At 42.7% G+C, this 19,651-nt stretch overlaps 4 protein-coding genes across 4 annotated transcripts; 1 reads left to right on the top strand and 3 right to left on the bottom strand.

Annotated features, from left to right (window-relative positions):
- The first annotated feature begins 8,687 nt into the window (after positions 1-8,687).
- Positions 8,688-9,187, top strand: LOC117137251 (protein transport protein Sec61 gamma-1 subunit). Its single transcript, XM_033298612.1, has 2 exons — positions 8,688-8,831; positions 8,887-9,187. Exons 1-2 carry the CDS (start codon positions 8,779-8,781, stop codon positions 9,149-9,151), a joined length of 318 nt encoding a protein of 105 aa, XP_033154503.1. The 5' UTR covers positions 8,688-8,778; the 3' UTR covers positions 9,152-9,187.
- A 6,405-nt stretch (positions 9,188-15,592) lies between these two features.
- LOC117138023 (general odorant-binding protein 57a) lies at positions 15,593-16,878 on the bottom strand. Its single transcript, XM_033299831.1, has 2 exons — positions 16,744-16,878; positions 15,593-16,692 (listed from the first exon to the last, which is right to left on the bottom strand). The coding sequence occupies exons 1-2, from the start codon at positions 16,864-16,866 to the stop codon at positions 16,246-16,248; spliced, it is 570 nt and encodes a 189-aa protein (XP_033155722.1). The 5' UTR covers positions 16,867-16,878; the 3' UTR covers positions 15,593-16,245.
- LOC117138024 (general odorant-binding protein 57b) lies at positions 16,751-17,775 on the bottom strand. The gene is made up of 2 exons (XM_033299832.1): positions 17,664-17,775; positions 16,751-17,605 (listed from the first exon to the last, which is right to left on the bottom strand). The coding sequence occupies exons 1-2, from the start codon at positions 17,757-17,759 to the stop codon at positions 17,243-17,245; spliced, it is 459 nt and encodes a 152-aa protein (XP_033155723.1). The 5' UTR covers positions 17,760-17,775; the 3' UTR covers positions 16,751-17,242.
- Positions 17,776-17,786: 11 nt separating this feature from the next.
- Positions 17,787-18,420, bottom strand: LOC117138025 (general odorant-binding protein 57c). Its single transcript, XM_033299833.1, has 2 exons — positions 18,274-18,420; positions 17,787-18,209 (listed from the first exon to the last, which is right to left on the bottom strand). Exons 1-2 carry the CDS (start codon positions 18,325-18,327, stop codon positions 17,814-17,816), a joined length of 450 nt encoding a protein of 149 aa, XP_033155724.1. The 5' UTR covers positions 18,328-18,420; the 3' UTR covers positions 17,787-17,813.
- Between the last annotated feature and the right edge of the window lie 1,231 nt (positions 18,421-19,651).

The raw sequence follows: 19,651 nt of genomic DNA, 5'->3' as shown, positions 1-19,651 counted from the left end.
GTGCAGGCACGAGATTCATTCCATTCATCGTGAGTTGAATAGCCTAGAGTCAAGAAAAATATGAGTTTTACAGCTAAGGATCAATATATGTTAAGTTGTAAGTTAACTTATATCCCTATTTCGAGTGATCTTTAGTTAACGACTTGATTCTGTAGGTCGTAAACTCAGATTCTATCGCAATCTGATCTGGATCACGTTGTCAGCTCTGAAATTATTACAATGCAGCTGGCTAAATGGCCATACATTCTGTTTCTTGGCCGCTGTTCCCTGCTCCGATTTTGGCTGCACTCCCGCCATTTCGCACAGCCGGAAATTGGAAAAGTGTTGCTTTATGCGCAGATAGAACGGGAATTCGGGAGGCGGGAGGGGAATCTGTGGCTGGAACTTGGTGGGGAAGTCCTTTGGTACCTCCGGTGCAGGAGGTACTAACTCCGGAGTCCTGGCCATTGTTCTGGTCAAAAAAGAAGGGCTTGGCCAGGATATGAATGCAGCTGGACTGCTTAAACCAGTGTGTATGTCGAGTGCTCAGCCGTGTAGTGTGCATCAACCCCCTCGTTTTTTGTTGTTTGGTAGTTATCCGGGAAAGCTGCTAATGGGGACTGTTGAGCATGCATGTCCGAGATGTGGAGATGTTGCTAAACAAGTGGGCACTTTTCAGCGGGATTGATTCATCCGGAAAGACGAATTTAATATTTATGTAAACTCCATTTTCCCAATTGCGGTTCACAAAATTGTTGGGCGAGTTGCCGCATATTTGCCAAAAATGATTGTATCATTGACGAGGATTCTAGCATTTAACCATTAAAAGCATTTGGAATTATGGAGTTTCGCAGGCGCTTTTGTTGCCCAGCCAATCAATTGAATTTTATCCGCTTTTCGCTTTTTTTTTTGGTCTCGATGATGAAAATCAGTCAAATTTATATCTGCGGTAAGGGAAAATTCACACAAACGCGAATGCGAATGCGGCTACGACTTTTCATTTTGTTATTTTACAAATACGTAATTTTGTTTAGCGTAATTGCGGCTGCAATTGAAACCGAACTCTTGATTGGAGGGCACAATGTACACATGAAATTCGCGTGTAGACGGCGAAATGATTGTTGCAAATTTGATATTTGCGTTTTAATGAAGCCACTCTTTTTGTTTGGCCAATCGCTGATAAGCCGGGCAATTCGAAAAAGCCGATTCCATCACTCGATTGCATTCAAAATGAGATTTTTGGTTTTCAATTGTATCCGCGACGCCGGCAGAACCGAATCACAGTTAATGAGCCGCCAGTAGACACGCCCGTCTCCTCTGTCCGTTTTCCAATAAAGCTCGAGTGCAAACAAGCTCGAAAAAGGGCAGCTGCAAGAGGGCCAAGTTAATAAAAGTTCGCGACATGGAAGAGCGGCCAAGTTGAGTGTACTGCATGTGGAGAGTGTGTGAAGTGGGTGTATCTGCTGGGAAATTTATGAGAAAATGCGCAAATGGGCTAAATGGGCTTACTTCACAGCGATTTATTTAAATTATTTCAAGCGCGCGCACAAAACGGAAATTGTAAGCGTTTTGCGAATGAAACTTAAAGGCCCGAAAGATTTTAGATAAAAGGCTATAACAATTAAAAGCTTAAAAAGGTTGTTTTTAATGAAATTTACACAAAAAATAGTTCCGTTTTTTCGTAGGAAAAAAATGCAGGAAATTCATTAGTTGGTTGTTTGCGGAATGCATAAATTAATTAGATGCCCACTTTTTATGCTGTTGAATTAAATGCTTTAATTTGCAACTAGTTACATTTATCTTTAGCAAATTGATGGGAAAATGCTCTCATAAACTGTCACACTTCTCATCTTAGGTTAAACATTCAGCTTCCGGTTAGCATTTAAAGTTGGTAAACACTTTCCTGGGTTGGCCGCCATTTGACAGGTCAGTTAATTAAATTTTGGTTGCTCAACTGGGCATTGGTATTGTGGCATTGTTGCACTTGGTCCTGGCCAATCCCGATGTCCTTTAACTCTTTGAGGTTTTTCACTCGGCCAAAGTGACTGCAGTCATGGCTTTCCTTCTTATCCGTGGTCTTTGCTCTCGTTTGTCTCATTCCATTGCGGCTTTCCCGATCATTGGTAATTTACGCTTCACCTGAACGAGAGTCGGAAAAATTCCGCCTTCCTGCTATCTTTTTTTTTCCACTTGCGGCTTTTCCGACGGTGTTTTTCCTCATTGTTGTTTTTTTTTTTTGTTGACTTTAAACTTGTGCCATAGGTGCGTGCTGGAGGCTAAGCTGCTTATCCTGCCTAGGGTGAAATGCGGTTAGGACTCCTGGTCCTTGGACTTGGTCTTTGACAGTGATTGGTGCCAGTGCTAGGGATTTATTTATCTTTCAAGAGCGTATTTATTGTCCCGCATTAAAGGTGGGCTTGGATGGGAAAAATATATATGTACATATATATATAAAAAGGAAAGCCGAGACGGGAAATTCCAATTGGTAGGATGGGGGAAAACTGGGCTCAACTAGCCGATTGATCACTATTTTTTGGCCTCATCATACATCTTCACTTTTCATTTGCTCAACTCAACTGTGCGTGTGTGTGTGAGCAATCCTGGTCATTTGACACTTTCCCTTAGCGGGCCATACAATTTATTTCACTTTTATCAGACATCAAGACATATTGATTTTTGTCTTTCTTGGAAAGCGAAAAACATTGCCATCAGCTGGAGCCTACTGTCCATCCGAAGGAAAAAAAAAAACGGTTGGATTGGCCTTCTTATGAGGGTCATATGCCTATGCCTCTTGAACGTAATCAAAGTTGATTGATTACGTGAGCTCATCATCCGGTTGGGTTGATGGCATGCTGGGGAACTTCCCTTTCGCTCCAACCCCAAAACTCAATCTCGTTAATTTTTAATCATCTTTTTTTTCAGGCGCAAATTAGTTTTGACATTCTGTTTTGATGTGGGTGCCAAAATATATTAATTAATTCCCTGCGCTCAGGTAAATCCGCTTAGTAACTAACCAATTTCCAAGAAGGTCTTTTTTGTCCTAAGTGTGTTTTGCTTATTTGTTTCATAAGCTGCTTTGCGTTGTCTAAATGTTGGTCATCCTCCCCCCAAGTAAGGCAAAATACAATCAAACCCTGCTATTTAACTTAAGAAGTGGTGTATTCTATTTGTTTTTGCAAAATTAAATTTCATAAGATGATTTCAGAATGATGGCATAAATGCACTTGACCTCAAAGCAAAAGCAATCAAAAAAGAAAGCGCTCAGCTGCTGATGAAGACACTTTTCCCACCTCCCCCAGGGAAAATCATTAACTGCAGGGAAGGACGCTGGGACTTGCAGCGAGAATCCTTGGCATTCGTGAACGAGTGACAAACTAATTTCATTACGAGCAGCTGGCACCGACATGGACAGGACATTGTCATATCCCCATCCCTATCCCTATAGCCATACTCATTCCCCGAATCATTCCTCTCAGCCCAATGAAATCCGGTCATAATGCTTGTAATAATAATCAACAGCCCCAGTGGCGGGGTGAAACCAGAGCTGGAACCCAGTGCAGCCCGAAGATGATAAGTAGACACGGACCTGGACACGGACACTTGCAGCTTTGCGGAGCTCCGGCTGGCCAAGGCAATTGCCATGGCAAAAATAGAACAATTTCACTAAAAATAAAAACAAAAGCCAGATAAGTGGGCCAGCAGCGGATCGGCGGGGGCGATGAGAGGGCGTGGCATGCTGGGTGTAATATGTGCACAAATTGAAAATAAAGTTTTGTAACAAAATGTCGCACCGGAAATGAAACTCGCAGCATGAGACCTGGCTTGCCACATCGCCCCGTCTCTATCCCTCTCTATCTCTATCTCTGTCTGCGGGAAAATGTGTAGCGAAGCGTGTAAACTGGATATAAAGCCAGAGACATTTGGGGGCGTGGTCGGAGGATTGGGAGATTGGAGGACAAAGAGGGTGGCAGCATTGTTTGCCACTATTCCGGGACGCCGAAGGAGAGGGACGAACATCTCTGATTCCGCCTCGGTCTAGGCGCAGTCTGCGCCAGTTGAGCCTTTGCCATAATAAAAGATGACATTTTATAGCAGTCATAGCCATGTTAGCTGAGCGGGGAGCAGGGATGCTCTCGGATTCTCGGTGGTTTTGGGCCTTTGGCCTAGTCGCCAGATGCCGGAGAAACCGGCAGCAGCGGCAGGAGGAGCAGCGTCAGCAGGAGCCGCCGTAGGCAAGTCGAAGACACAGCTGCAAAAGTACATAAACCCAGAAATGTCATGTTTATTTTCATTTCATAAGGAAATTGTCTGTCTATATAGTTTGGGCTGGAGCAGCACCTGGAAAAACTTTACCAATAAGGAGGCAAGAGGCGTTCCATGGTCTAGTGTTTTTTATGAGCTTGTGTGGAGGGGGGGAGGGTCTCATAAAGTAGCGGCAAGCTGAACGATTTACGGCCAGGAAGCAAATTTATAGCCCATAATTAGCATATGAAATGGTTAAGTGCACCACAAATTGCACTTCAGTGTAGTGCACACGAGTCTGAAATAAAGCAGGCTTTAACCTATATTAAATTTAATTCGAGTCTGTTTTGCGGTCGATTTAATGACACTTGATGTGGGTTCATCTTCGATGGAAACTTTCTAAAGCGCACACACATTCTTCTTCCGCCAACGCATAGTCTTCTAACATTTTACCAACTCGCTAATGGCTTAAAAATCGGGCACAAATTATACCCATTAAATATTCAAATTTCGGTAAACTTGGGCGAAGCACTTTGCCACTTTTGAGGGACTGCCACAGGTTGAATCTTGGCACACACGCTGTTCCGGGAAAATACCCACTCATCTAATCGCATCGTTAACATCATCAGCAATTTCGCCCTGTCATGGCCGGAACAATGGCCAAAAGCGTATGGCTGGAAGCCCCTTACTCCGGCTAACCATTTAATCATTTTGTCACACGTTGGCCAAACAAAACGGATGGGCTTTTCTGGTGGGGAATTAAATTTTAGCATATGTCATAAGGGCTTAGCCATGATTTATACAGCGAAAGGCATGCCATCAAATGTCGGGATAGAGCTTGTAATAAAGGATATTAGGCAATGCCCTAGAGAACGAGGATCCCAGCTACCAAATAGCAGATACCACGGCCAATGTGAAACTAAACGATTCTGCGAAGCTCGAACAGCAGATGCAGCTACATCGGCGGGACAACATGACCATTACTCTTCCGGGGGTCGTGAAAGGAGAATCGCAACTGCTTCATATATCTTCATTTTAGCAGCGCTTGCACTGTGAAAAATTGACCACGATTGCCCTGGGAATTTGGCCCTACATCGCGACCAAATCTCGCAGTGTATTGGCAGTCCTGGCAGCTCAGCTGTGCACAAATTCGCTTGTGTATAAATATTTATATATTGAAATGCAATGCGAATCGATGGGACTGGAGTTGAAAGCAGTGGAGTTGCGAGCCAAAGCGCTGGAGTTTGAGTTCGAGCGGCTCCAGTTGAATTTCGAGCAATGTGCCGCAATGCAATCGAGCTAGGCGAAATTGAATTTGCAGAAAGTTGCTCAGGATTCGGCATCCGCATCCGCATTCGCATCCGGGTCCTCAGCACAGTTTGTCCTATTTGAGCATGCGAAAATGCGATTTAAGTCGTAGCCCCCTAGCCGCCCGTCAGCCCGTTCGCCTTTCACTTCCTGGGCTGAAAAAGTTTTCCATCGGTTGTTGTGCTGCCAGCAGCCTGCCTGCCATTTTTCCCGGGTGGAAAACTAGGAGCCTGAGCTGTGACAAATCTTTATGCAATGTTGCATGTCCTCTGATTTGCCATGATGACATGCTGATGGAATAAGTAGAGGGACGGCAAACGGAACTAAAACTATGGCTGTGCCAGTGCCACTGCCACTGCCTCTATATATCCGAATCTGTAAATGTATCTGTATCTGCATCTGCATCTCTAGCCGAATCCGTATCTCTGTGCCGTGTCTATCTGTCTGTGCCAGTGATTTGCTCGCTGAAGCGTTAAGCACAAAAATTGGTAATGGCTGTGGCTGCCCCGTTTTTGGCAATCATTGCGCAGGTTTTATATCTTTATGATGGTTTCTATCCCTGATACGTTTTCGGTTTGGCCAAAACCGCAAAATGCCATCGATTTGATATGTGGCCCATATATGATGCTGGGCGCTCCGAAACATAAGATTCAAGTTCGTTTAAGCACAGCTTCCCTCCATCTCTGTTTGATTAAGAGTTGTTGAAACTTAATTAATTTCTTTACTCTTGCCATTTGGCCACAGATTTTCAACAAGAGCCTCCGGCGAAAGCAGCTTATACACATCAAAAGACACTGAAAATTAATCAGACATTCAGACCCTTTCTTAATTCCTTGACCTGCATGCGAACTTTGCTCGCACAAGCAATTCATTCGTTGGCTCCTATAATTGCATTAATTTGTTTAAAAATGTGATTTTCTAGATACAAAATGAACACGAAGCGAGAAAATATTGGAATAGGTGAGCCCCGCAATCCAAAATGTGCGAGTGGAAACTTTTCATTATAAATTGCGTGCCAGCTGTCAACATGGCGGTGTTGCCCCAGGGCCAATTGAAATGGATTTGAGAAGGGAAGGGGGTCGGTTGGGGGCTTGTGGGCGGCAAAGCGAGCTTGAAGGCGTCCTGATGGAAGGACTATGATAAGGGGGCGTGGCACTGGCAGTTGAAAGGCTAATTTTGCACATTTGAACTGACATCCATGAGGAGCAAATGCGTTGTGGGTTATCATTTGGTTAGTCCCTTCCAGGAATGGGCTGGCCGGCGGTGGGCGTGGCAGGGCAGGCAATTTCATGGTTAAATGATTCAGAAAGAGAATTACAAAATTAGGCCTTGGCCCAGCCCAGCCCAACCCAGGACCACCCGGTTAACACAATGTAATTAACTTTTGCGCGACTGCCTCGCCCTCTCAATATATTTGATATTTATTTTGGCCCTCTGGGTGCACTTTGGTCATTCGCCCGCTGACAACTTTGGTGCTCTATGGAGAGAGAATACGCCGGATGTGCTGGCCATCTTCCTCGCTTCCCCCCTCGGTGTCCCTTTTCGAAAGCAATTTGAAACAAATTTTATTGCCAAAGTTTTTGGAGCACATGGAAAACTGTTCAAGTGCCACCGCAAACAGAAAAGGCAAAACCGAAAAAAAAGTTACCAACCAAGATGCCGTTTCTAATCCACAATTAGTCCTACACAAAAGTGTGTTAACTGCTCTTGGATTACAAATGAAATGAGATGAATTTGCGTGGGAATTTATAGTTTGATTGTGAAGTGGGTAGCGTAAATTGAACGGCTCGATATCGTGGTGGTGCGGACTCTTAAAGTTCGGCCTTAAAATCTCTTACAGCTGACCCCAAAATCGGGGTAATCGGGGGGCCCAGAAAGTCCGCAAGCCTCGTTGCGCTTCATGACCAACTTCAATGGACGGCGCACAGTGCGTATGCGTAATAAACAAAACAACTGCAGTAACAATCGTCCTTGTGCGTGCGTGTGTGTGTGTAAGTGGGCTTTATTTAAATTTACAACCAAGCAGTCGGCACTGTTGAGCTTTCCTACGCACACTGGTCATGCCCCGCCCCCTTCCCCACTGACCCCTGCCCCCTCCTCGACTTCACCACCGCACACAGCAATCCCTGAAAAGGGGCGGCTGTGCACGCCCACTCCCTGGGCGCACATTGTGCTCAGTGTTTGGCGTTTGCCTCTGTTGAATAATAAATTGTATTTTGCGGCATTTAAAAGCAATTTTTTAACATTTTTCAATCTCAATGGCAATGCCTGAAACGGCAAGCACGCACACCATCATAAATATCCACAAACACAGGCGCACAAGCGATGGCGATGCCACATTCACATCCGTATGCTTACACAGAGAAATGTAATGGCTCACTAATGTCGATGAAGACATTTATTTGAATTTATTTTTGAAACATATGCTTAATGATTTCATATAACCCTACATATATTTGTAAGTAAATATATAAGTTTCATTACACCTTGTTTGCTTAAACTAGCAGCAATTAACACAAAATTTCTATAAGCTTGAATTCATTATGTTACACTTAATCATTTAATTGCTATTTTCTGACAGTGTAATTATATACTTGGTAGAGCCAAAGAGGAGCCCGTTGTGGCACAGTTTTGTCTACCAATTTTGCAGTGAATTGTCCTGGGGATCTCTGAAGCCAAGGCTGTCAAATCGTAGCAACAACACCACCTCTCCACGCACCGAGATGGATAGAGATAGATGCAGGAGGAAGTGGGACGGGTAGCCAGAAAGGGGGGCAATTTTTGGCTTAGAGTTGGAGCTGGAGAATTTGCAGACTGGCTCCCCCTGCATTTAGTTAAGCTTCAAGTGAAGACAGCAACGATTCGGCAGTGAAACAAATTGCAGCATTTAAGTTCCCATCCACCTACCACCACCCGGCTCCACCCAACTTCTCCACAATCTCTCTGTTCAGCTGGAGTAGGAAAACTAGTCGAAAATGTTCGTACTTGTGTGTGTCCATAGCTGGCAAACAATTTGCGTAAAGTTTGATTATGTGTGTAAACCGGCCAGTATTTTCCATTTCAAGTTGCTACACTTTGCATGTGCTAACAATGCTGCCGGCTATGTTCGGCACAACAGCTGCCAATTATTAGGACCGAATTTCATGTCGATCTCACAAGGCCGGTAGAATTTGTTCGAATGCTCGGACAGAAATTTGTTTGGCGCAAAACAAGCGACTGATATACTCAGATATTCGAACGAATCGTAAGATGGAGCAACAACTTTCTCGTCGCCGCAGATACAGGGCCAAATGTGCCAAAAGGTAGATATGTTTTCAAATACCATCGCAGCTGCGAACTCATCTATTAAATCTCCAGGGGTGTCCGCAAATTCTTACCCGATTTGAAGTGCAAGTCTGTGGAACGCATTAGATGCCATATTAAGGATCTGCTGACCTTGTTGCGTCCGTCCTCTGCTTTCTGTAGGAACTCGTTGCGATTCTACAAGCGCTGCACAAAACCAGATCGTCAGGAGTTCCAGCGTATCAGCATTGCCATTGGCGTGGGATTCCTTATCATGGGCTTGATTGGATTCGTCGTTAAGCTGATGCACATACCCATAGTCAACATCATCATGGACTGAGGGATAATGCTCGAGTGGAAATAAAGATTCTATTGCTCTGCTTAAAGTAGAGAAAGTTTTCTGGGCTGAGGCCAATGTCTCTGGAACAGAGACAAGATGGTTGGTTTGACCTAAGGGTGTGAAGGAGATCATCCCTTTCCTTGCCAGTTTTTTCTTTAAATACGTTTGTTGCACTTTTTTATGATTCAGGAGTCGGCTTTTATGTATTCAATTTAAAGACTTTTAAATTTAATTTAAATTGCTTCAGGATTGCTGGATTTTAAAATTACACACAGTATTACTTTGTCGGCATACTGCATTGATGTGCTTGCCAACAAACATGCGTTACAAGGACTATATGTGAAGATATATCTGCCAGATAGTGACTAAGGTGTTAAATGGTTTCCAGGCAGCTTAGGACAGGAATCTGGCTTCCTTAAAAAAGACTCACCTGTTCGGCTGTGTTCTTTTCAAAATATATTCACGCACATATACAGCAGAACTAAAAATTTCAACTGCTCTTTTTTTTTTAGCAGGATGGCAAAACTTGTTGACCAAATCAATGGACGAAGCTTTTATCTGAGCACTGGCAGCCACTGCAGAGGAAATCAAGAGCCAGGTCCTTGACGCATCAGTATCCATATCCCTTGGACTCTTGCATGTGCATTGTCGCATGTGTCTCCATTTGCTGCTGTTATGTTTTATTGATGAGTCTCGCAAACCAAAATTGATGATGCCACGATCTCCCCGTTCCCGTCCGCATCCTCATCCTCATCCGCATCCGCGTCCTTGCGGCATTGCGAAGAGCACAGTCGAGCTGCCTTGTTGTTCCCGCTGTTGCCGGCGGCAAATGGCGAAAATTTATTCAAAACTTCGACGCAGTTGCATCCTTTAACGGCCCGTTCGTGCAACAGGCGTCAAAGGAGTTGATGAAGGGAAATTGACGTGGTCGGAATTAAGTACAGGCATTCTCGCGGGAATCGCTGGAAAAGTTGAAACAACTCAGATATTGATCGAGGGTCCTTGAAAATGCAATGAAAAATGGTTTTCATCGCATTTCTAAAGCTCAAGACATCTCTTTGTGTAGCATTAAGCTAAAAGCCTTCATTTGTGTACATGTCTTAAAATGGTATTAAACAGTATTACATTTCATGTGGAGCTTACTGTATAAATATAAACTTGTAATTATGTACACTTGCTGTGAGTTGGTGCCTTGCTTAAAATTTTAGGATATTGTGCAACAAAATCTATTAATTGAGAAACATTTCCGAAAATATGAGCTTATAACAAAATCAACCGAAGCTATTATTCCATATGTAGCCAAGGAATTTTGTTAAAAGCTAATTTAGTTCTTGGGGCATACAATCGCATACTTTTTCATGCTGTCCCTTGGCTGCCTTGTTCTAGTTCTCTTCTTGATGCATTTTAATTAAAAGTGAAGTGCGGCCATTAATTTGCAACTACAAATTACACTCAATAAAACATGTCTGCCACACTGATTTTTCGGCACGAATCGGGTGCCCAAGAGCGAGAGGGAAAACGTATACATGTGTAAAAGTGTGTTGGAGGGAAAGAGGTAGAGCGAGAGAGAGATGAGGATAGAGAGAGAGAGAGAGAGAGAGAGAGAGAGAGAGAGAGCGAGGCGGGCAATCAATTTGCACTTTGACTACAATTACTGATTTTCGACACTTCAAAGGATTTTATAAATTGCCATTTGCTCTCAGCCCTCAAAAAAAGTTCTACGTTGCTTCTCTGACTTTGGCAATTTGTTTTGGCCTTTTCCCTTGCCCACACACACACACACATTCACACCCACACACTCACACACCAACACGGACACATGTGTTTTTTGTTCTCATCTTGATTGCGCCTACCATGTACAACTTTAATTAACTCAATGTGCGACTTCTGCGGCCAAATGGCAGGCAGTCCAAAAAGCCAGGACTTGAAAATAGTTTCTGCGTGGCAAAAGCAGCAGCAAATTGAGCCAAGAGTAAATGGATTTTTTGTTAGTTTGGCATGCTGAAAATTAGGTTTTGGATGAATGGATAACCTAATGAGGGACACCGAATCGGGCTAGACAAGGTGGTAAAAGTTAAAGACACATTTGGTCACCAAAGTTGAAAGTTATATCCCCTGGCTGATGACTTCGTACTTTAGGCCAAATTTGTGGCTCTGCAATTTCCAACGCAAAGCGCAGATTCACGCGCAAAGCGGAAAACATTTTTACACATATGACTGACGCTTATTGCGTTTGTCACGTCGCGGAAATAAAATTGCTGTGCGACCCCAAAAACTGACGGCTACGCAAACCGAAGAGGTCGCGAAAAAATCACCAAAAAACTCTTATTGACCACAGCTTTCAACTAACCAATACCCATTACCCTAGGCTGAGTTAAAGTTACCTATAAAGATGTGCAAAAGTATGCAATTTTTAAACCAAATATACACACAAATCTGTTGACTGCATATTTTTCAACAGCTGTACTGTGTATGGGAACATACGATTTTACATCTGTAGTAATGGGTATAAAATTTCAAAGAAAAAGTCAGTTGTTCAGTTGAACTCCGCTGGCATTGTACGTCTATATACATATATGCACACCTCATCCCGTTGGCTTTTTTGGGGCCTTTCTTGCATCTGCGCCAAAAATCGGTTAGCGGAAGCGGAATTGCAGTAAAATCGTCATCGATGAACTCGGCGACCTCTTTACGCATACAAACAACCACACTCATCCGTCCGGCATTGCGTATACGTAACGTGCGCCAGGCGATTGTCGCAGTTGCGGAATATTTGCATAATTTAGCGATTGAATTTTATGCTCAAAAGCAAAGCGTGCAGCATCTGCTTTCCTCTGCCTACATAAACGTACATCAGGCGGGAACGAGGCTGGAGTCCTGGTATTGAGGAGCTTCATCCATTTCGCTTTTCATATATTAATTATATAATTTTTGCTGCATTCGGTCGTGGCCAGAAGCTTCCGAACAGCAGCATCGGCATCATTATTGAGCCGATGATGAAGATCATTCTTGCCGGGACATGGACAATAATTGCATGCAACATAATTAAAGCCATTAAAGCACTTAAGCTGCCGGAAAACCCAGGACATATGCCAATGGCCGTGCCCATAGGCAGTCGAACGAGTTGGGGGGATATATTCAACGATAGAGTGGCGGCCACTGGTCGAGTCATGTTTGCATATGCATAATTATGATGAAAACACATTTAAATGCATTTAATCGGGCGCATAGCCAGCCTCGAAGGGGAGTCGGAACATCGAGGGAGGAGGAAGGGAGGGCGTTTGGGCCGAGGATCGTGGTTTTGGTCGACCTGGTTTGGCAGGTGGCTTATGGCCACGGCCCACTGAAAAGGCTTTTAACGTTTATTGGTTTTTATTTAATATTCCGTGTCCGTGGCGAGGCCGCAAGCATATTAAATTCATAGAAAGGGATTGCTCAATTTATCAAGCATCAGTCAAAAGGCATATTTAAGTTAGACGATGAGCGGAGTCAATAGTTTGCTTTAATTTCCGTTTCCGAATCCTGTAATAGATTAAATAAAAACATCATAACAGTTTTCTTTCATTTACACTACAAATTGAATATAATATATGCAAATATGGATTTTATTTAAACATCCTGACTGAAACTTTTTACTTTCACCATTCTCCACATATTTATTTTATATTTAACTGCTCGTACTTTTACTGCTGACTTTCGTTCTTATTCGAGCAGATTTCCCAGAATTTAATACTCCAGAAATCAAATTTAACAAATAAACGAATTCATTTGATAACAGCATTCCATGCTAGAAAATACAAACTTCGAATGGCAGAAGAAATTCGTTTGTTGGCCGAGATGGTTGCATTCGAAGTCGTCTAACAAAGGCTGTTTGTTGATTGGCACAGTCAGTGTGGAGCAAATCCTTTTCATAGCCGATGATATTGAAATATTTACCGATTTGCCTACTGCAAATTATTTATGCAATTTAAATGAAATTATTTATGTGCGAAGATTTTTCAAATATTTATACCAGACTAACAAAAGTGCATACACAAGTTTTATTTTTATTTACGAGTTCGTGTGTTGGCCATTTGTGGGCAGTTTTTGGCCACTCGTTGTTTGTCTCGTCGGCCGGGCCGAAATTTAATTAAATCTCGGCGTGGCATTTCAATTTCATTTTCTATTTACACTTTGTGACAATTTTTACGCGTCAAGTTCTCTGCTGTATCTTTTTGTTTCGCTGCGATCCATTGTTAGTTTTTGTCCTTCTTTCAAGGGAGCCTGGAGTGTGGACCCTTCATAAATGTTGCATGAGCCGCACTTCCCGTTTCCTGTCAGCGCATTTCGCTTTCATGACAATACAGAAAAAGGCCAACTGAGGAAGCAAAGATTTTTGGGTGGCTAAGCAGGAAGCTCAAACTTTGAAGTTGCCGGAAGTTGGGCTGTTGTCGTCTCTTTGACCCACTATCGAGTTGCCAAGCATTTATCCGGCCAATGAGAAGCGGTCGGGTCTGCCCCTCCGTATTGACCCATTATCAGCTGTCCGACCTCGGAAGGCATCTGGGCAACATCTGCGGCGGTTTCAATTACCCGCACTTCCACTCAGTGTCACCTCGCGCACTCAACTTAAATATTTATAAAGTTTATTAATGCGCGTGGCACCTACGAGGATAAAGCCAAAAGACAAAGAGCCGTGCAAAACCAACCGGGAAGACGGAAAGAAAAATACAATTATAATTATTTATTATGCGACAGTTTCCATTCTGGCTATCTGCGTCTCCGCGGCTCCTTTGTTGCACTCTCTGCAAACGAAAGCGAAACGAAACTGTCGCGAGAGTTGGCCATAAATCATTTATGCAGCGTGTGCACACACACGCTGGCAAAACGACACTGAGAGAAACGTTTTGAAGTGGAAAATACATATGGGTTGCAAAAGAAATAACTTTAAATAACAAATATTGTACTGAGCTGTATGAAAGTATTCAATGACTATAGCTACAAATGACTACTAATACAAATTTATTTTAAATATTAAATGTGAAATATAAACCTTTTACGGAAGGGACTATTTCAGGATATTTTTCAGCATTTTATAGATTTGTTTCCTGTGTACGCATACCCATACGCATGCTGAGTATACAAAGTGGCATAAATCAACTTACACTCGCACACCTACACCCTTCACTTGTGCGTGTGTGTGTGTGTGGGGGGGTGGGTGGCCTAGGGGATGAGTGTCGCGGGGTCTTCAAGACGTGTCTGCAGTCATATGCAGAACTTGCAAAGGGTCCTCCCCCGCCTTCCCACCAAAGTAAAGACGCTGCAGAAAAAAAAAAGTGGAAAACTTAAGCGCCCCGCTTCGTCGCCTTTGCGTCTCTTTGCTTTTCCACATCCACCCCCCCACCATTTGTATCCCTGCCCCTTCAATTTTTTTTTGGGATGCATGTCAGTGCCGTGTGTGTCTTTTGATAAGCGCACTCGAAGCAACAGAAAGTGTAGCGTGGCATAAGCTGAAGGCAGGGTAGAGGTAGTATAAGTTTTCCTCGCTGTTTTTTCCTGCCCTTTTTTTCTCTGCCAAGCACTTTATTGGCAGTTGCTGAAGTATGCAGCACAGTGTAAGTTTGCCCGTTGAATTTAATTTCTGGCATGTGTGCTGGGGGTTGTGGGTATGATTAGATTGCTTTTTGCCAGGGGAGCATGTGGGGATGGACTCTCAACTTTAAGCAGCAACTGCAATTGATAGGATCAAAAATATATGAAAAATAAATGTATCTTTTTGGAAACTTAGCATTGCATGAAAAGTTGTGTTTTTTAAGTTTTTTTTTATATATATTTTATAAAAAGAAGGCAACAATACTTATTTAAAATGGTAAATTATAAAGACAAACATTTCGATGCCATTCGAAGCTTTCCACTCGTTGTATCACCATTATTCATATGTTATACTCGAGCTCTGGGATGTTGAGTTCCATTTCCACTTAATTTAAAGTATTTTCTTATGTTTTTATCAATACAAATTCTACCAAATATTTTCACGTGTTCCCACCATCGACGCAAAAACTCATTGGCCTGCGGGCTGAACCATGTTCGTCTTTTTTCATCCTTGTCGGCCAGAGCAGGCAAACGTTTTGCGTATGTTTATCCGAACTTCCGTCGATTTACCAAATTATAATTGCACTCACACATCGAGAGGTGGGAGTTCCTGGCGGTATATGGGGTGGCAGTTTTTGGGGCGCAGCACTCGGTACGTTTACAATGCACTTCCGCCCCATTGTTGTTTTGCATGTTGACATGGTGCAGGCAGCACCGCCAGCGAGGCAGCCAGACATATTACTCATACGCCGTGTTGTCGCTGCCCCGGTTGTTGGGAGTGTGCGTGTTGACAATCATGTATTCGCTGGTTTTTCTGTGCTCCGCTTTATTTTCTCTTCTTTTTTTTCTGTATCGCCGTGCTGTTGCCACTAATGTGCCACGCCCCTCGGCGGCGGGCGTTAAGTTGAGCTGACAATCGAAAGGCGAGAGAGGTGGCAGAGCGGACCAGTCAAGTGTGTGGGCGTTGCACGCTCGTCTTTTCTTTCAGCCGATGCCTATCCCTGATCCCGATCCCCGAAGCCCCATCTCCACGAAATAACAATGGCAGCGGCATCAACAGCAGCTGCAACAATGCAACATGACAACTTCCGTTGCATTCGCCTGCCGGCACAAAGGAAAGCGACAAAAAGTCGCACACAAATAAACACTCATACGCCCCGTGGAAAACTGTAACGGAATCGCATTGTGTGGGGGAAAATGTTTTTTCCTGCCCGGGAACGACAAAAAATCACCCACACACACACCCACAATCGGAGGCAGGTCCTGAGAAATATGGAAAGATTCTACGCACGGCATCATATTGTAGGAATCTACCTGATTTGCAACGAATCAATTATTATTGTTATGTGTTAACCTGCTGCGTGATTCCAGGTCAAAGCAATTAATTGGATTCCATTTGGATCGGTTTGATTTGATTCAAGCGTCCTGCGGCACGCCTCGTGCAATTTTAATTAATTATGCTAATAAGCCCGCAAATTAAAATTATTATATATTACTGTGGCTATGGCGACACTGTTTTGATTTTATAAATCGATGGTATCGTAATCAAACAGATCCGCCTGCTGTTCGGCTATTAGTCCACCGGTTTCCTCTGGTATGTGTTCATATGATGCGAACTTGATGGCTGAATGTCCGGACTTAAATGCACATATTACCAATTTATAGACGTAGGCACAGGCTTCTTGGGGAGCCTTCTCCATGCACTTTGATATGGATACCCCTGTCTCACTGGTTGCTTTCATTGATTTCAGATCGACTTCACCCCGAGCATTAAGCCATTTGGTTGGCTCCCTTTCCAGTTGACACCTTATGTTGCACTTGTGCTTCAGCTCGACATTTTCCTTGAGGACATTATCCAAATTGTTGGTATCGTCAAACTTCTCATACTCCTCAATGGTGATATTATTGATTCTCAGACAAACAGTAAAATCGTGATAGGTTCCTTGGAAAAAGTCGAAGGGTTGGCTATCCTAAAATGTATTTATTTGTAAATCAAATATTGTTTAGTTTTTGTATCTAACCTTAGCTTGGCTAAGCGAAACAACGATAAGAAGCAAAAACGTGGCAAGTCTAGTGATGAACATTGTTAACTTCAGACTGAACAGTTTTATTTGAATTTTCCACTTATTTAAAACAATTGCCATTGAGTTGAAAGACCTCTTATTCAGAATAGTGCCTGTGTAACTTTAATTTCATGAGATTATAAATCAATAATTGGTAGGGCAATAAGCTAAGCGTCAATATTTTCCCTCGGTTTTATGTACCCATAATTTAAAATCATTTGAATTATGCGACAACTTTTTGTTTCACTTAAAATTAATTACTCGTTTCAAATAAGTTAAACAGAGCTCTACTAAACGCCTATCTGACTGGTGTTAGGTAAACACGTTTTGCTAGATTGCAATTTTACTTTTGTTGATCTATAAACTCTACAAGTCACTAGTTTTAAATAGTCACATATTTGTAAGTTAGGTGTGAAAATTTTAGTAATTTGTTTCCATATATTTAAATAATCGACAATTATTCCGAATCAATTACGGGATGGCCGGCCTTAAATGCACACATCACCAGTCTAAAACTGTAGGCACACGGTTCTTCGGGAGCCTTCTCCATGCACTTGGTAATGGATTTGGATGCCTTATCGGTGGTGTTCATCAGATCCAGATCCATTCTGCCTTGTGCATTCAACCATTTCGTTGAATCCCTTTCCAGCTGACACTTAATATTGCACTTGTACCTCAAGTCGACTTTTTCATTCAGCAGGTAATCCAAAGTCTCGAGTCGCGCGTATTTCTCGTATTCCCCTATGGTAATATTATTAACTTGTAGACACTCCTGAAAGTCTTTCCAATTCCAATGAAATATATCAAAGGGGTGGCGTGCCTATATAGTTTTTCGAAAATAAATCAAAATCTTAGGCACAAATAAATATCAATACCACCTTGGCCAAGCTGAACAATAACAAAATCAGAGGCGCAATAAATACGAGTCTGTAGTTGAACATTGTAGAAATGAAACTAAACAGTTGCTTGTGCATTTCCCACTGGCATAAAACAATTGCGTCTAAGTTGCTCGACCAGTTTTAGTACGATTATTCGTTTAATTTGTTTGTATTTTTCTCCGCTTCGGTGACCTCATCGCTCTGCTCGAAGCTTTCAGTTAGACAAATCACCATCTTAAACGCATATTCGCAATGATCTTCCTCCTCGTCGTGGATTTTCTTACAATCGTAGAGAATCTCTCGCAGTTCATCGCTCACAGGCTCAATTTGATCAATTTTATCCACATCCAAATAGCCATTGGTGTCCAGCAGATTTCCCTTCTCCGCTAGGCAGTGGATGAAGCATTTGTATCTTCTCTCCGTGTTCTCGAGGTCATCCTCTTCGGAGCTGTTGCGATCGATGAGTTCCTGGAACTCAGCCTGGCTGATGTTATTGCTGGCCAGGCAGTCTGACACGTAATTGGTTTCCTCCAGAAGTGAGAGACTCTGTAACAAATACCATATACATTGCAAATAACTGCCATATGGAACACTTCTCAGCATTGATTACCTGTATGGAGGCCACGCTGACAGCCAAGATGCATATTAGCCCTAGCTTGAACATTATCTAACGATTCGCAGAATCTGCTTCAAGATAAATATGGACATGGGTTTTCCTAGCACAGTAGCACCTCACGATAAACTGTTACTCTCAGAAAGGCGGTTCTGAATTTTATACAGACTGGCTTGTGGCTAATTTATGGCGGCTAGCTTATCTGTATCTAGTTAGCTAGTTAATTGCAGCAACTGGTTACTGTATACAATATGAACCAGATGGAAGTACGATCTGTCGTGCATTTAATTGAGTCTCAAAACTCGGAACTGAATCAGCTTGCATTGAGCTCGCGTCCAATGATTGATTTTCATTGGCAATTATATACTTTTACAAATTTTAAAGGCCGGCCACCAAAACTTTTCCGGCAAAACTAAACACACACAGCGCAAAGTTGCACGTAAATTTCATTTTGTACGCAGTGAAATTCGCATAACATTTCCTGTCAACATATTTTGCAACACTTTTGTTGCAAAAATGAAGCGACAACTGCAGCGGCAGGAGCAACACAAAGCGACAAATTGCGTTGACAGTGGGTGGGAAGGGGATTTTGGTTTGGAATGGTTTGGTTTGGTTTGGCTGGAGTATTTTTTTTTTTGGTTTTTTTATTTGGAGAAAAGACATTCCTAACTATGCAACCCCATGCAACTGTAGACAACAAATGAAAATTCCAAGAATATTCACATTCGCAGTGAGTTTTGGCTTTTGCGGCCGGGACTTTGTCTGCTCTTTTCCAGCGACCTCCTGCTCCGCCAAACCGCTTGTCGCGTTGTTTACTTTGGTTATTTACGGCCTGAACAATTTTTTTGGCCCTCTTGCTTCTCACGCTGCATACTTTGGACGGTTGCCAAAAAGGAAATATGTGTTGGGGAAAATTACAAATTTTTATGGTCATAGCTAGGTGCTAAACTGTGTCCTCGGCTGACCCAGCCTGTCGCCTCTAGTCCTGTCAAGTCCTGCTGCATAATTGCGATGCCATTTTGCCCATTTCTCAGCCCATCAATTTTTGAGGTTGAATGGAAATTTCGCATTTTCGTGAAACACGATTTCGCTGTTATGGGTTTATTTGGGCGAAATTTGATTTCGTTGGACGGGCTTTAACGCTAATTAGTACTATGAAATGTTTCTGGGTCGATAAGCAGTTGCATAATTCACAGGTCGACATGCACAATGGAAACGTGAAATAATGCCGATGTTCGAATAGAAATCAGATTTAATGGATTCCATAAATTTGGCATTATTTCTGCCCAATGGTAATTGAATATCAAACTTTTTGAAATTTAATGAGCCCACGCAAAAAAAAAAATAAAATTATTGAACCTTCACTTCACTAAAG

Source organism: Drosophila mauritiana, chromosome 2R (genome assembly GCF_004382145.1).
Source record: "Drosophila mauritiana strain mau12 chromosome 2R, ASM438214v1, whole genome shotgun sequence".
In the NCBI taxonomy this organism is placed as follows: domain Eukaryota; kingdom Metazoa; phylum Arthropoda; class Insecta; order Diptera; family Drosophilidae; genus Drosophila; species Drosophila mauritiana.
This window is presented reverse-complemented; position numbering and strand designations above follow the sequence as displayed.